General features: G+C 44.5%; 1 protein-coding gene across 4 annotated transcripts in view; it reads left to right on the forward strand.

Moving 5' to 3' along the window:
- The window catches only part of MAP2K4 (mitogen-activated protein kinase kinase 4), a 135,381-nt gene extending 121,748 nt beyond the window's left edge, over nt 1-13,633 (forward strand). For all 4 annotated transcript variants that reach the window (XM_027626621.2, XM_027626619.2, XM_027626620.2 and 1 more), the window contains 3 exons: nt 657-805; nt 9,789-9,834; nt 11,006-13,633. In XM_027626621.2, the coding sequence (XP_027482422.1) occupies nt 657-805; nt 9,789-9,834; nt 11,006-11,119 (309 nt within the window). In that variant the 3' untranslated portion in view covers nt 11,120-13,633. The remainder of the gene's footprint in view (nt 1-656; nt 806-9,788; nt 9,835-11,005) is intronic.
- Nucleotides 13,634-14,711: the final 1,078 nt, after the last annotated feature.

The following is a 14,711-nucleotide window of genomic DNA, read 5'->3' on the forward strand; positions in this document are numbered from 1 at the left end:
CGCATTGGGACGTACGTCCGTAAGATCCTACAGATCTGGTTTGGTGTGGTTTAGAGATACTGTCCCAAGCATCATTGTTGGGGTTCGGGGTTTGACCCAGACTTGATTTCTTCAGTTATAGTAATAATCTGCTTGTGGGTGAAATTGTTGTAACCACAGGATGGCTGGAGTACAGAATTTCTATGTTGCTTCCTTTGAGCTCCGGTTGGTCTTTTGTTGCTTGAAAGTTTGCTTACCTTCAAAATGATTTTGACCACTGTTCTGGACATGGCCTTCCATTCAGATAACTACAGATTGTGCACACTTCGCACCAGGAAAGTTCTAGAACCAGCCTTCCAGGATCCTTCATACAAAGGATTCAGAATTGAGGGCTACCCCCCATGCGCTTAGGCAGTGGCGACACTGTCTGGGTTTAAATCTGGTGTTTCCTTTTAGTCTCAGTCCTGGAACTCAGTTGATCTTATATTATCTTGATTTCTAAATACCCCTTCCACTTAGCCTTCATAACTGCGAAAATTTCACCTCACCCTCATCTGGGTTCGATTCAAGGCTTTACAAGAATTTTGCTTGGAATTCAGATTTCAGTGTGGGTGTTCCAGTGAGGAGCAGTAAATAATGCCCAGTATATTTTGTTTTTCCCTCTGTGTTCTCTTTAGTACGAGTTAGCCACAGGTCGGTTTCCTTATCCAAAGTGGAATAGTGTATTCGATCAACTCACACAAGTCGTGAAAGGGGACCCTCCACAGCTGAGTAACTCTGAGGAAAGGGAGTTCTCCCCAAGCTTCATCAATTTTGTCAACTTGTGGTGAGTACTTGATTTCTGAATTCCCGGAAACCATGTGGTGAGGACAGCGAGCCTTACTTAGCCATGTTGGTGCTTCGCACTGGGGAAGGGGAGCTTCTTCCCATCACTCTGCCTCCTAGCTGGGACTCTGGGTCACACCGGCCGCAAGGACGGTTCCAGCTGGCCTGGAGAGCATCACTCTCTCACTCTACGACTGGATACTGATGAAAAACAGATGGTGGTGGGGAGGTTGCTGCCTCCAGATTCCTACTGCCTTGTAGCAGAAATACAACCCAGGTGAGACTGGTCGTCTTAGTCTGATGTGGTTCTAACAGTGAAGTTGTACTGGAATCACCTGGAAGCTTTTCCTAAGTCAGGACCCTGCCGGGTCAGACTGCAAGTTGCAGGGCGGATCCCCGCTCTGATGTAGCCTGTAACACATGGGGTGCACGTGGTAGAGCCAGGCCCCGAGCTCAGCTGGTGGACAGTGTATTGGCTCTCTGAAACCTTATTCCGAGGGAGGTGTGAACCTGACCCCTGGTGGTGTTTGTTCACCTTTAGCGGGTGTGTGTGCACATACACACCCATGTGTGTAGAACGTAAAAATAAATACGTGCAGATACGGCAGGAATACAGTCGTGCTTTGTACTGTTCCAGTCTGTGTTTTAAATGAGACCTGTTTTGTTACCATTTGAATATCTTTGATAATTTATCCAACATGATTTAAAAATAAGATATGTTTTTGAGCAAAAAGCCTTCTTGAAAATGCTTTTCTTGCCAGGAGTGCTGTTTCTCACTCCTCTCTCTCGTCCCTTTAAGACTTAATATTTCATGGTCTAGCATTGCCCTCTTTTCAAATAATCAGGAAATATTAAAATAATTAGAAAATACAGTTAGAAAATATTTCATCTTCTGTAATTAAATTCTACTTTTGCATTGGTTTTCCAGAGGGGGGAGGAATACCTCAAGGTTTTCTAAGATGACTTAGATCGGCTGTTTTTCCTTTTTAAAAACAATCCACTTCTACCAGTTTGCACACAAATATGCAGTTTATAGAATTGCATGCGATCATTTTATATATTCCATTTTAATGAAACAATTCGTTTAAGTAATCTGTGTGAGTCATGGAGCAGAGTTTCTAAAATGATCACCTGTGAACCCTCCACTAGAGTTGCTTTCATCTTAATCCCCTGTTCTCCTTACTGGTTTTGTTGGATACATGTGTAGTACTTGTGTATTTTTTCTTTCTGTGTCCCTTGGTGCAAGTATACCCCTACAGATAATGGTTATAGACATCAGTGTCTCATTGTTTTCCCTGAGTAGGTCCATGCTTCCAGCTCATTCCAGATCATCGGGGCCGTAGTCGGAAGTCCATCTGTGTTTAGGACCTGCTCCTATCAGCTCTCCATACTTGTCTCTCCTCCCTTCCGCTGTCCTTGGGCATTTTCTGTCCTCTCTGACCTGGATCATTCAGGTTTCTGTTGGCTTTTCTCATAATCCAGTATCACTTTGTTCCAAACCACTCTTCTTCTTTTTGTCAGAGTTGTATTTTTTATGATACACATCTGATCGTGTTACTTTTTGTTTAAAACTGTCTAGAGCATGCATTTTTAACAGAGTGATATCATCACCCCAAAGGGGGCAAAAATTTGTTCCGGAGAGGCAGAAACTCTTGGATAACATGGAATATAAACAGATGTGCAGTGTTTAAATTTCCCAGGAAATTTAATGATAAAAGACTGGGGAGCTCTGGTCCAGAGGCTGCCCGTGGCCCTTAAAAAAAAAAAAAGGTCTCAATTAACCTGGCTTTCAAAACCCGTTATGATCTGGACCTGGTTTTTTGCGCTAGCCACATTTCTCAGTCCTCCCCTTGAGCTTTTTCGGCCAAACTGAGTTTCTGCAGTTGTGTAAGTTAAACATGTATGGAAGATACGGGAACATGTTCTCATGGCCTTTGGCTAGATTAAGATTTCTTCAACAGCACACAGAAAGCAACTAAGCATAAAAGAAGGGATTTCATTAAAATTAAGAATGTCTCTTGATTAGAAGACACCACTGAATGAAATGCCAACGATGCAGTGTCCTTGCCGTACAGACACTTGAAAAAGGATTTTCATTCAGAATATGTACAGTGCTCATGAGTACAAAACACTTATAAATATGAAAGTGACAACCAAAAATGGCCAAATACTTGAAAAGGTGCTTAAAAAGATGACATTCAGGTGCTCAGTAAGCATATAAAAGGGTGTTCATTTGGCATTATTAGACATCAGGGGAATGCAAATCAAAACTACAATGAGACATGATTACGATCAGCAGAAATGACTACAGTTTAAAAGACCAACGGGTACCAGGGCATCTGAAGCAACTGGAAGTCCCATACAGTGCTTGCAGGCCTATGAGTTGGCACAGCTTCTAGAGAAGCTGTGGCAGGATCTCCTAGAGCTGGTGCACGTGTTACCCTCCAGCAGTTCAAGTCCCAAGTATGTGCCCCGTGAAAGCGCAGACAGAGGCATGCGTAAGGACGCGCAGAACCACATATTCATGATCACCTCCAGCTGGAAAGAAGCGCCTCTGTCAACAGTAGAGTGGACAGTGAGCTCTAGCATTGTTCACACGGCGCTATATAGCATCGAACATGGGCTGTTGCTATGCTCGCAACAGGGGTAAATCTCAAGATGGCCTTGCGTGGTAGAAGGAAGACAGAAAACAGTATGCATGATTTCATTTACATGTATTTTAAAAAGCAGACAAGGTAATAGAGTCAGAATATTGTTCCTCTTATTTTTTTTCTGTACTTAGAATGTGTGTTCTTTGCTGAACATATGCTTCAATTCAAAGTTTGCTTAAGGAATAAAAAGGAGATGAGTGCTTAGGGACCAAAGTGACAATACCAGCGCACAGTTTATGTTCCTCCCTGCTTTAAACTTCCTATTTAAAGCATTAGTGGAATTTTTAAAAGTCTTTACTTGTTCTGAAAAAGGGCGGAAGTACTATCCTTGAGGAGTTCTTGTGAAATTGGGAAGATGAGGCTGAATTCAGGGATGGCCGACTGGTCTCGAGTTTTCCGTGTGCAGAGGGAAAACGCCACGGGCAGGAAATGAGAGTTGCACTGGAATTCCTCAGCTTGGCACAGAGCACCTGCGACAGGAGGCCCAGGCCATTAGGAAGCAGATCTTGATCCTAAAAAAGTCTTGAGGGAGTGTTTTCTGTAGTGGATCCCAGACACGGCTGGGACTCTGGCAGTATTCACTCCTGCCTTACACTTGGCTCAGGCTTTGCTGCAATGACCCCTGGTAAGGACCCTTGTGTTGGTTAGAGGCCGGAGAGCATGGCGGAAGCTGTGCTCACAGACCCAGGAAACATCCTTTGGCAAGGTGGTGATGCTCTAGGGATGGCTGTCCACTCCTTCTCCCAGTCACCGAGGCCTGTGACCAGGGTCAGCTCTTGATGGTCGGTCAGCATTGATGCCTGTGGGGCCTGGAGAAATAAAAGGAAGATGAGAATTGTTATCAGTCTGAAAAATTCGAACAAACATTCCCTTGTGAAATTTGCCACTGAAAAAGTCAGGGAAAAAAATTGGTGAGAATGGACTAATTTGAATTGAGGAAAAGTTTTCAAGTAGCGGACATGGTTCCTTAATCAAAAGGGGAGGCAGCTACATAGCATAGTGGGTGTTGCAGGGTTGACCAAATCTCTGACATAGGCAACACCCTTGAGTTTATCTTGCAGATGAAAGGAATAAAAAGATGAACAGGAGAAAAATGATGAGAGACCTGGAGAAAAAAAAATCCAGGAGATTCCACTTACCTGATAGAGAATTAAAATGAAAATTATCTTTACTTGAAGAAAAACTGGAGTCCTTAAATTAAAGTACCAGACCAAATTAACTAAAAGGAGAAAAAAAAAACCCACTGTATCTAGGGATGTTGTAAGATTTTGCTGTTGTTTTATGCATTTCAAAGATAAAGAAAACTTGACAAGCTTCTATTTAAAACAGGCACACATGTGGGGCGCCTGGGAGGCTCAGTCGTTAAGCGTCTGCCTTCGGCTCAGGTCATGGTCCCAGGGTCCTGGGATCGAGCCCCACATCGGGCTCCCTGCTCGGCGGGAAGCCTGCTTCTCCCTCTCCCACTCCCCCTGCTTGTGTTTCCCTCTCTCACTGTCTCTCTCTCTCTCTGTCAAAAAATAAATTAATTAAAAAAAATTAAAATAAAATAAAAATAAAACAGGCACACATAAATGTACACACCAGCGAAGAGCCATACCCGAAGAGTGGAGAAACAGCTGTGGAATGATGAGTGTGGACTGCAGATTATTAGAGTGGATTCAATCTTGGACATAATTGCACTGAAACTCCTAAAATGCTGGATAAACATTTTGTGCTCTCTTTTTATATGTATCAGCGTTGGTACAAGACTAAGGAGTCCACAGAGTTCTAAAACTCAGTGAAATCAGAAACCACAGGAAATAAGATATCCGATAAGGGGTGAATATCCAAAATATATAAAGAACTCACACAACTCAACACCAGAAACCCGCAGATAATTCAATTAAAAAATGGGCAGAGGACCCGCATAGACATTTTTCCAAAGAAGACATCCAGATGGCCAAGAGGCACGTGAAAAGGTGCTCAGCATCACTCATCATCAGGGAAATGCAAATCAAAACAGCAATGAGATATCACCGCCTACCTGTCGGAATGGCTAGAATTAAAAAGGCAAATAACAAGTGTTGGCAAAGAGATGGAGAAAAAGGAATCCTCCGTGCACTGTTGGTGGGAATGTAAATTGGTACAGCCCCTGGAAAACAGTACAGAAGTTCCTCAAAAAATTAAAATAGAAATACCATACAATTCAGTAGTTCTACTGGGTATTTAGCCAAAGAAAATGAAAACACTAAATCAAAAAAATATATGTATACCCCTGTGTTTATCACAACATCATTTACAGTAGCCGAGATACGGAAGCAATCTGTGTCCATCCATAGATGAATGGATAAGGATGTGGGGAGTGTGTGGGGGGGTGTGCACATGCACACATATGTGCAGTGGAATATTACTTGGCCACAAAAAGAAGAAAATCTTGCCATTTGTTACAACATGGGTGGACCTAGAGGATATTATGCTAAATGAAATAAGACAGAGAAGGACAAATGTCATGATTTCACTTATACGTGGAATCTAAAAAGCAAAACAAATGAATAAACAAAAAGCAGAAACAGACCCATAAACACCGAGAATTGATGGTTACCAGAGGGGAGGAAGGGGGGAGAGGTGAAATCTGGAGCGGAGTGGGAGGCCCAGGCTTCCAGCTGGAGAAGGAATAAGTCATGGACAGGAAAGGTTCAGCGTGGGGAACATAGTGATGTTGTCGGAGCATTGTGTGGTGACGGGGGGGGGGCATAGCGTAACGTATAGACTTGTTGAATCACTGTGTTGTATACCTGAAACCATTGTACCATTGTGTGTCAATGATGCTTCAATTAAAAAAGTGGCTTAAAAAAATAAATTAGGGGAGTAAGGATTGTAAGAGGCAGCTGATTGGAAAGACTCAAGTCAGTCGGCAGAAGCAAGACCAGATCCTTCAAGCTGGGACCCAAGAATTCCCAAAGATAAAGTCAAATGCAATATGAGTTGTTCAGAAGAAATTCCAACACTCATACAAGAAATGAGAATTAGTAGAAATGACTGATGGCAGGAATACATCTGAGGACTTCAGATACGAGAATAATGAAAAACAAGTTTTTTTATAATCTTAAAGGAAAAGAAGCTTGGACATACAAGCAAGAAACAGAAACTTAACAAAGCACCAAATTGAACATCCTGAAATAAAAAGCATACACTAAAAACTCAGCAGCTGGATTAAGCAGCAGATAGATTAGGTGTAATTGAAGGGAGATCAGTAAACTGAAAAGTGGGTCTGAAGCTGCCGCAGAACTTTTGGAGGTGATGGAAATGTTTCACAACCTGCTCTGCCCAGTGTGTTGGCCAGAGCACCTGAGATGTGGCCAAGGAAATACATTTTAACATTTCATTTCATTGGAATGAACCTGACAAGTCGCGACCTTATTGGACGCAGGGGTCTTAACTAGTTGGGGTTAATGTGATAACTGATGGCAGCAGGAATTCTGAAACAGAGGATAGTCAGTGTTAATAATAATTTGGTTGAACATTTCTACTCACATGGCATCATGAGTTTCTACATTGGCGCAGCTTTTTGCTCCAGTAAATGACATGGAAAAATCGAAAACCAAAACGTCGGGGCAGCTTTATGAAGTGGATACCAGTGTGGACGGCAGCTGGATGGAAGGATGTATAAAATGTTCTGGAGGTCTGCAGCTTTGGCCTTGCTCTCCCCAGGTCTAGAAGCAGGCAGTGGGAGCTGGGACATTACTTCCTGCAGGATCAGCGGTCGACAAGTGCCCTTTTCTGGACACGAATCCACAGGATCAGAGTCTGCTTAGAGTCAGGATCCAGGGAGTGAACGAAATACGCGAATCAGTCACTGCCTGGGCCACAGTGTGCTGCAGGGCTCCAGAGTGGCAGGCTCAGAGACAGTCGGAGGACTGGGTCTGTAATCATCCTAAAATCAGCAGAAGATAGGAGCTTCACAGACCCATTACGGGACCTTGTTCAGTGCTGGTGGACCCGAGCTAAGGAAGCTGGTGCTCGTCTCTCTGCCTGCTGCTTTAGTTCATTGCACTTAGCAGGCACTCGGAGAATCGTTGAACAGATGTACGCGTAAGCGCGCACACCCTGCAAACCAGAAATTCCAAAATGCATGGGGTCTAATGCTAAGAAAAGCAACTAACAAACAGAACACGAGTTTATGTTACATCAAGCTGAGTTTGTGGAATAGTCTAAAATACAGTTCAGAATAAAATAAGTGTATTTAGGGTGTCCAAGGAAATGAAGGTGGATGTTCTGTTAAAACTGAGGAAGAAGTAAAACCCCAATGAAACAAATAGTTGGATATGAAAACTAATTAGACGTTTTAGAAAGGAAAAAACATAGCTATTGTTACAGAGGATAGCAGATTTGTTGTACTCTAGACTAGAAACAATTGAGGACGGAACTGGGGAAGTTGGCAGAATGGGCCTGCGGGATTTCCCAACACGACACAGATTACACTGTAGCAAAGAGTAGTGAAGCACCAAGGAGAATAGAATGGGAACTTCTCGGATGAATGTAGTGGAAATGACAAGATGATTCTGGAAGTGGGGAAGCGATATTGGAGACACTAGTGAAAAGCATTTGAGAAGTGATCCAGGATATGTTCTCAGATTGAAATTAAAGTCTCTCTACCATGTAGGATAAACCAAGGTAAATTTATACCTAAATGCACTGAAGTAAAAGTACAGAACAATAATAAGGGATAAGTTAGCAGGAGGATAGAATGTCTGTGAGGGAGTGATTAATTAGACTGCCACCAGCTTGTTATTAGCAACAGTATTTGCCAGAAAACGAGTCATAGCTCCAGGGTATAGAGGAAATAGAATTGTTAACCTTGTCCTACAGTTTTATACTTGGGCATTCAGTTATCATTCAAAACAAGGAGGAAATACAGATTTTTTGGGGGGGCAATGGAAAGACGAGTTTACCATTCATAGATTGTTAGAAAAGATAGACTTGGCCAAGGGGGGAGGTGAACCCAACAGAAGGGGGCTGCAGGTTGGCTGCCTGGAAGGCAGAGAACAGCGTGCAGGAGGCCGATGAGGTGGTAGCGACCTTGCAGTCAGCCCTAGCGAGGTGAAGTTGGGCTGTAGCGCATTCTCAGCGGGGGCCTCGGCAGACCCCGGAGCAAGCCATGCCGCTGGGTGGCCCTCTGAGGTTGGCCTGACGTGGATGAGGATCTGGATTTCTCTACCCCTTTTTGGGGCAGTCACTAGCTCAGGCTGCCCCAGAGGGGCTGAGGTGGCTGTCTTCAGCCGAGATCACCCCTAAGAGGCTGGTAGCTGTCTGCTGGGGGACGCTCTGCATTCCGGAATTCTGTATAGCTACACGCTGTGCGGTACAGAAGGTGCGGGGTGTAGAACACGGCACCGGCTGTAGAAATTGGTGAACTATGTTGCCAGGAGTAACTTTTTAAAAAAAGATTTCTTTATTTGAGAGAGAGAGAGAGAGAAGGAAGAAAGAGAAAGAACAATTCGGGTGAGGGGCAGAAGGAGAGGGAGAATCTCAAGCAGACTCCCCACTGAGCGGAGAGCCTGACACAGGGCTCGATCTCACGACACTGAGATCACGACCTGAACCAAAATGAAAGAGTTGGATGCTTAACAGACTGAGCCACACAGGTGCCCCTAATTAACTTTTGATTGTAAAAAAATGAATCTAATTGACGTTGGAGGAGAGTGGTGATTAAGAAATGGCCCAGGACAAATTAAGGAAATAGAAACAACATGAAGATACTTCCCGGTAACATTAATTAGACAAGGTAGGATTCAAGGGGAAAATATCAGGGCAGAGGGTTCAATAAATCAGTATAGTCCTTAGTGAGGTTGCACGGTTGTCAGCTTTTGGCCCAGAGAACACAGGATTGAGAGACAGAATGCAAAACTTTTAAAAATATAAGGATACATTGATAAAATTTATATATAGTTTACTTCCCAGACTCTGGTTTCTCTTAGGTAGTTCTGTACAAATACTCGTGTGTATGTTTAGAAAACATGCACGCACACACACAATTTTATACTTACACATTCATATATTTAACTGTGTAGAACTCTGCCATGCAGCTGTGCTGTAAGTTACCCGATTTTCAGTAGTTACCTTGTTTCTGATTTTTCACTAATGCTTCTACACTGAATATCCTAAGGAAAAATCCTTAGATTATAGATTGTCTAATTTTTTGTGTTTTTTATGTTCGGTGGGTTGTTCTTGTTGTTACTCTTGTATCTGAAGGAAAAAAACTGCTTGATTCTTTGTAATATTTCATTTGTGAAAAGAAAAATACTTGGGTAACTGTGTCTCCGTTTTATTAATGGTATTTTTATGTTATTTTAGCCTTACCAAGGATGAATCCAAAAGGCCAAAGTATAAAGAACTTCTGGTGAGTATGAGACTTTGGGAATCTTATTTTATTTTATATTCTATTTTTTTTTTTTTACTTTTGGGAATTTTAGATATTTCCTCACTGCAAATTCTCTTAGCATGCCAGTTCACTAAGCAAATATTAGTTCTCTCCGTCCTAGACAAACAGCTTGACCTAATTGAGTAATTTAAAAAAAATGTTCGAAACAGATATATGGAAAGAGAGAATTGGAAGTATAACTTTCCTACCAATTTACTAGCTGGATTCTCACGGAAAATTTTGGCCTTGACATGTCATAAAAATTACCCCCAAGAGTTATAACACTCACTTTAAGGAGCCAGCTTCGACCGCACGGTCTGTGTATGCGTAACATACCCGTAAGACTTTTTTGGGCTTCTGCTTTCATGAAATGTGCTCACGCAAAGTTACATCACACAGCAAATTCCCGTGTCTTTGACAGTTCACCCATCCCCAGGACTTGGGCGTCATAAGCAGTCCTGGATGTGGCATCGGTCTCGGCAGTGAAGAAAATACTGATCTGATTATGTGGGGATCTTTTAGGGAAAGACCCCATTGTCTAGTGGCCAGGTTACGATGTGCTCCAACCTGTGGTTAGCGGCAGCAATGACTAAAGATACGCGGTCAGCATACTTAGAGAAGCCGTGAAAGAAAAGTACTGACGGAGATGGCATGTGAAGGGAGAGGGGGGCTTTACAGAGGACAGGGCAGAAGCTCATAGGATGAGATCCCATTGAGCCTCCTGGAGTGGGGTCTGAGGCACTGGCAGAGTCTTTTCTCTAAGATCCTTCTGCTGCACGTGGGGAAATGGGACGTGAAGTTGACGTCTGTGTCCCAAGAGGAATGGCGACTGGTATTCCTGCAGCTCTTCTTGGCTCTCAGATGGCGGCAGAGGCCCCAGCTCTGGTCTCTGCCTTAACAGATGCTCCCCGGTGTAGAGAATAGTTTCCTGACTTCACTGCCCGTACGGCTCTTCCAGATCAGGCATGCCCGCACCCAGCACCACGTCTCCATGAAGTATGGGCCATGCTTGCCTCTCTGAGCTGGTGCCACGATACTGTGCAGCCACGTGTGGTTGGAGCCTTCCGTTCTGTGCCCTGTCACGATCTGTGGCCTCTGACACGAACTTTGATGTTTTTCTTTTCTTTTTCTCTGTTCCATTTTCTTGCAGAAACATCCCTTTATTTTGATGTATGAAGAACGTACCGTAGAGGTCGCCTGCTATGTTTGTAAAATCCTGGATCAGATGCCAGCGACTCCCAGCTCTCCCATGTATGTCGACTGATCTCGCTGCTACGTCAGACTCGAGAAAAAAGGGCTGAGAGGAAGCAAGACGTAAAGAATTTTCATCCCGTATCACAGTGTTTTTATTGCTCGCCCAGACACCATGTGCAATAAGATTGGTGTTCGTTTCCATCATGTCTGTATACTCCCGTCACCTAGAACATGCATCCCCGTGACACCCGATTGATCACACAGTGTTAGTGCTGGTCAGAAAGACCTCATCCTGCTCTATTGTGATGAATTTAGTCATGAAATGTGGAAGTCAGTACGATCAATTTGTTGACTGTGATTAGATCACATCTTAAATTCATTTCTAGACTCGAAACCTGAAGACGCAGCTACTGGAGTGGTGTTTTGTCAGACTTCCAGATGCCGGAAGAACACGGTGATGGATGTACTATGTCTGAACAGAGAGACTCGGGCTTGAGTGAGAAGAGCTGGTGCAGCCGACAAGACACACGGCCCTCTGGAGCTGGGGGACAAAGGAGGAATTTACTTTCTTCACCAAGTGCAATAGATTTACTGATTTGATATTCTGTTGCTTTACCGTCACAGTCGATGTTCGGGGATCGATGTGCTCAGCCAAATTTCCTGTTTGAAATATCACGTTAAATTAGAATGAATTTATCTTTACCAAAAACCATGTTGCGTTCAAAGAAGTGGACAGTGAAATATTGAGACAGGACAGAATGTGTTCTTTTCTCCTTTACTGGTTCTTCTGCTCTTCATCGGGAAGACTCAGGAGTCTGCCACTTGTCAAAGAAGGTGCTGATCCTAAGAATCTTCATTCTCAAAATTCGGTGTGCTGCCAACTTGATGTTCCATCTGCCACAAACCACCCGGACTGAAACAAGAAAAACGTACTGAGGGCAAAGTGTACAGATGTTTCCATTTCTAGCATCTGATCTGGAACAACTCGTAGCAGCTATGTATCCCCCTCGGTCCCGGTCCCAAGCCTGATACTTTAGCCACCATAGCTCACTCACAGGGAGAAGCAGCTAGAAGCGATGTGCCTTGACTGATTACATAGAGGTTGCTTGTAGGCAGCACAAGACCAAACCCCAGTCTTTTGCTCTCACTGGCCCAGATCTTTGGTTTCTGAATCCCTGTCCCCTCCCGCCTGGTCTGTTGCCGCTCTGTGACTTTTGCTTAATCCAATATTTTGCCTTTTACCCCCTCCTATATCAAAATGCTTTTTAATTACCAGGGACGGTTAGCCCCACATCCCTCCTATGCTCCAACGTTTAAAGGCTCAGAAACGTGGGGCCCTGCCGATGTGGTAGGTGATGAAGAAGCATCTTCTAGAGACACATTTGACCAGATGAGGGTCCTTTAGAGAAGCTCATCACCTGTGAGAGTCTCTGGCAGATCACTGTTATTTTTTGGAATTGGAATTCTATTAAAAACAAAAAAAAACCCCCACAAAACCCCAAACACACCAAACCCCCAAACCGCCCCAGAATAGTTGTGAGGCCCCTGAAATCTGACCCCTGTTGCTGTGCTTCTTCCCTTCCTCATTAGCCAGGTTCCCCTTGGGCATCGCTGTGGCCGTGCTGGCCCCGAGCGTGCGGCTCTGTGTGGCAGTGCACGCACAGAGAGCAGGCCCGGGCCGAGGCCGGTGGTGCCATCCGAAGCAGGTGACGGCCACCGGTGCCGGGGGCCCCTCCCAAAACCGTCGAGGGAAAGCGGTGCTGATTCACGTTACATCCCTGTAAATTTCAGAATTCAGAAATGAATTATTGCTTCGGTCCACTCGCCTTGTTTCCCCAATTTCCCCCCACCCCGGCTTCCTAAACCTTAGACTTCCCAGTGTTCGGAAAGGAAGCGTTGCTGCGCGTCTTCCTTCGACCACACCAAGCCATCATCCTCCCTTGCTCCCGGGGACTCAGGAGGAAATCTCTTGCTCTGCTGTCCACTTCCCGTCTGGCTCCGCATAGGGTCACTTTGCCATCGGACACGTGGGGATAAAAGCAATTCTGACTGTCCAGGAGCTTCATCTGACCGTTCTCTTGTGTGGATGACCACATCGAAAGGCAATTTTAGTGTATTAATCATAGATTATTATAAACTATAAACTTAAGGGCAAGGAATTTATTACAGTGTATCTTTATTAAAACAAAAGGGTGTATAGTGTTCACAAACTGTGAAAATAGTGTAAGAACTGTACATTGTGAGCTCTGGTTATTTTTCTCTTGTACCATAGAAAAATGTATAAAAATTATCAAAAAGCTAATGTGCAGGGATATTGCCTTATTTGTCTGTACAAATGAAGCTCAGTAACATACCTGCTTCTTGGAGCTTGGGAATATTTTATCCTGTATTCTTGTTTGAATCCCTCCTCTATTTAAGATATATACATGGAATCGAAGTGTTTATGCAATAGTTCTATCCTTTTGCCTGCAGGTCAGTTGTAATAAATCTAGGATGTGATGATGACTTTGTAATTTGTTTTCCTGAAGTCAGACCCTGAGAGGGGAAAATCAAGTAAATTCCATTAAATTATCTGTGCATTTCACGTTGGGAGAAATTCTCTTCTTCTGGAAGTGTTTATGGCTCCGTTCATTCTCTCCTCCCATCTTGCGGTTGCTCTAGCTCTTAGCTTACTCATCTTGAAACCACAGGTGTATCCGTGAAGCCCCTGCTTTGCCGTCTGTCCGAGCAGGTGGGATGCGGTCTCTCCTTCAGGTTTGTTCCTTTGTTGGTTGCCCTCACCTGCCCTAGCTTTCTTGATGCTAAAGGAAAAGGGTACCGTTCTTCCACCTGTGACATGCTGGAGATTCCCCAGCCCATAGGAACCCAGGCTGCCTCGCCTGGTGGCTGCTCGCCAGCCCTGCCTTCTGCCCCAGGTGCTGTGGCTGCTGGGTGGGCACGAGACACCAGCTCCAATTGCCATCCCCACCACCCAGGAGAGAGGGATGAGGAGGAGAATTCTGGGTCAAAGACCCGTGGAGGTCAGACCTGGGAGGTTGTTGGGTGGGAGGACGGACGGAGCTGAGCAGAAAGCCACAAGAGGCCCGGAAGCCATGGGAGACAAGAGCTTCGAAGCTCCGGGGCTGAATTTATCTGTTACGCTACCACCTCCCGGTTGTTGACCAGATCCTGGCTCACTGATCACATGCAGTTCCGGCACCTTACCCTTTTCCTATGCCTGTTTCTAACCTGATCTGAGATGCAGGAGGTAATTGCTCCAGAACCAGCCGCGGTAAGTATCCAGCGTTCTCCAAGGGTTGGCTGTGGATACCCTGACCTCCCCAGCTCCACCTTAGCTGCTAGGGGAAGGGATAGCCTGCGGCGCTTCCGGACCCCAGCTGTGCAAGACACAGTATCGTGAGAAATAGGTAGACTCCGTGCTTCATGCTTCCTGGGACTCTACCTGTACTTTTCATCCCAGTTGATCCTGACTGTAGCCTCCCAAAGTCAGGTTGCAGTGTCCCGTTTTTCTAGAGAAAAAAACAGGGTTGGGAGAAGTAAACTTCTGTCTCTGTTAACAGTAGGGAGGGGAACTGAGATTCAAATCCAAGTCCATGACAGGTGCTGTAGGAAATACTGCATCAGACAGTGGAGTACAGTAGAGTTGAGCAGTAGGAGTGTCC

Source organism: Zalophus californianus, chromosome 16 (genome assembly GCF_009762305.2).
Source record: "Zalophus californianus isolate mZalCal1 chromosome 16, mZalCal1.pri.v2, whole genome shotgun sequence".
NCBI classification, from domain to species: Eukaryota; Metazoa; Chordata; class Mammalia; order Carnivora; family Otariidae; genus Zalophus; species Zalophus californianus.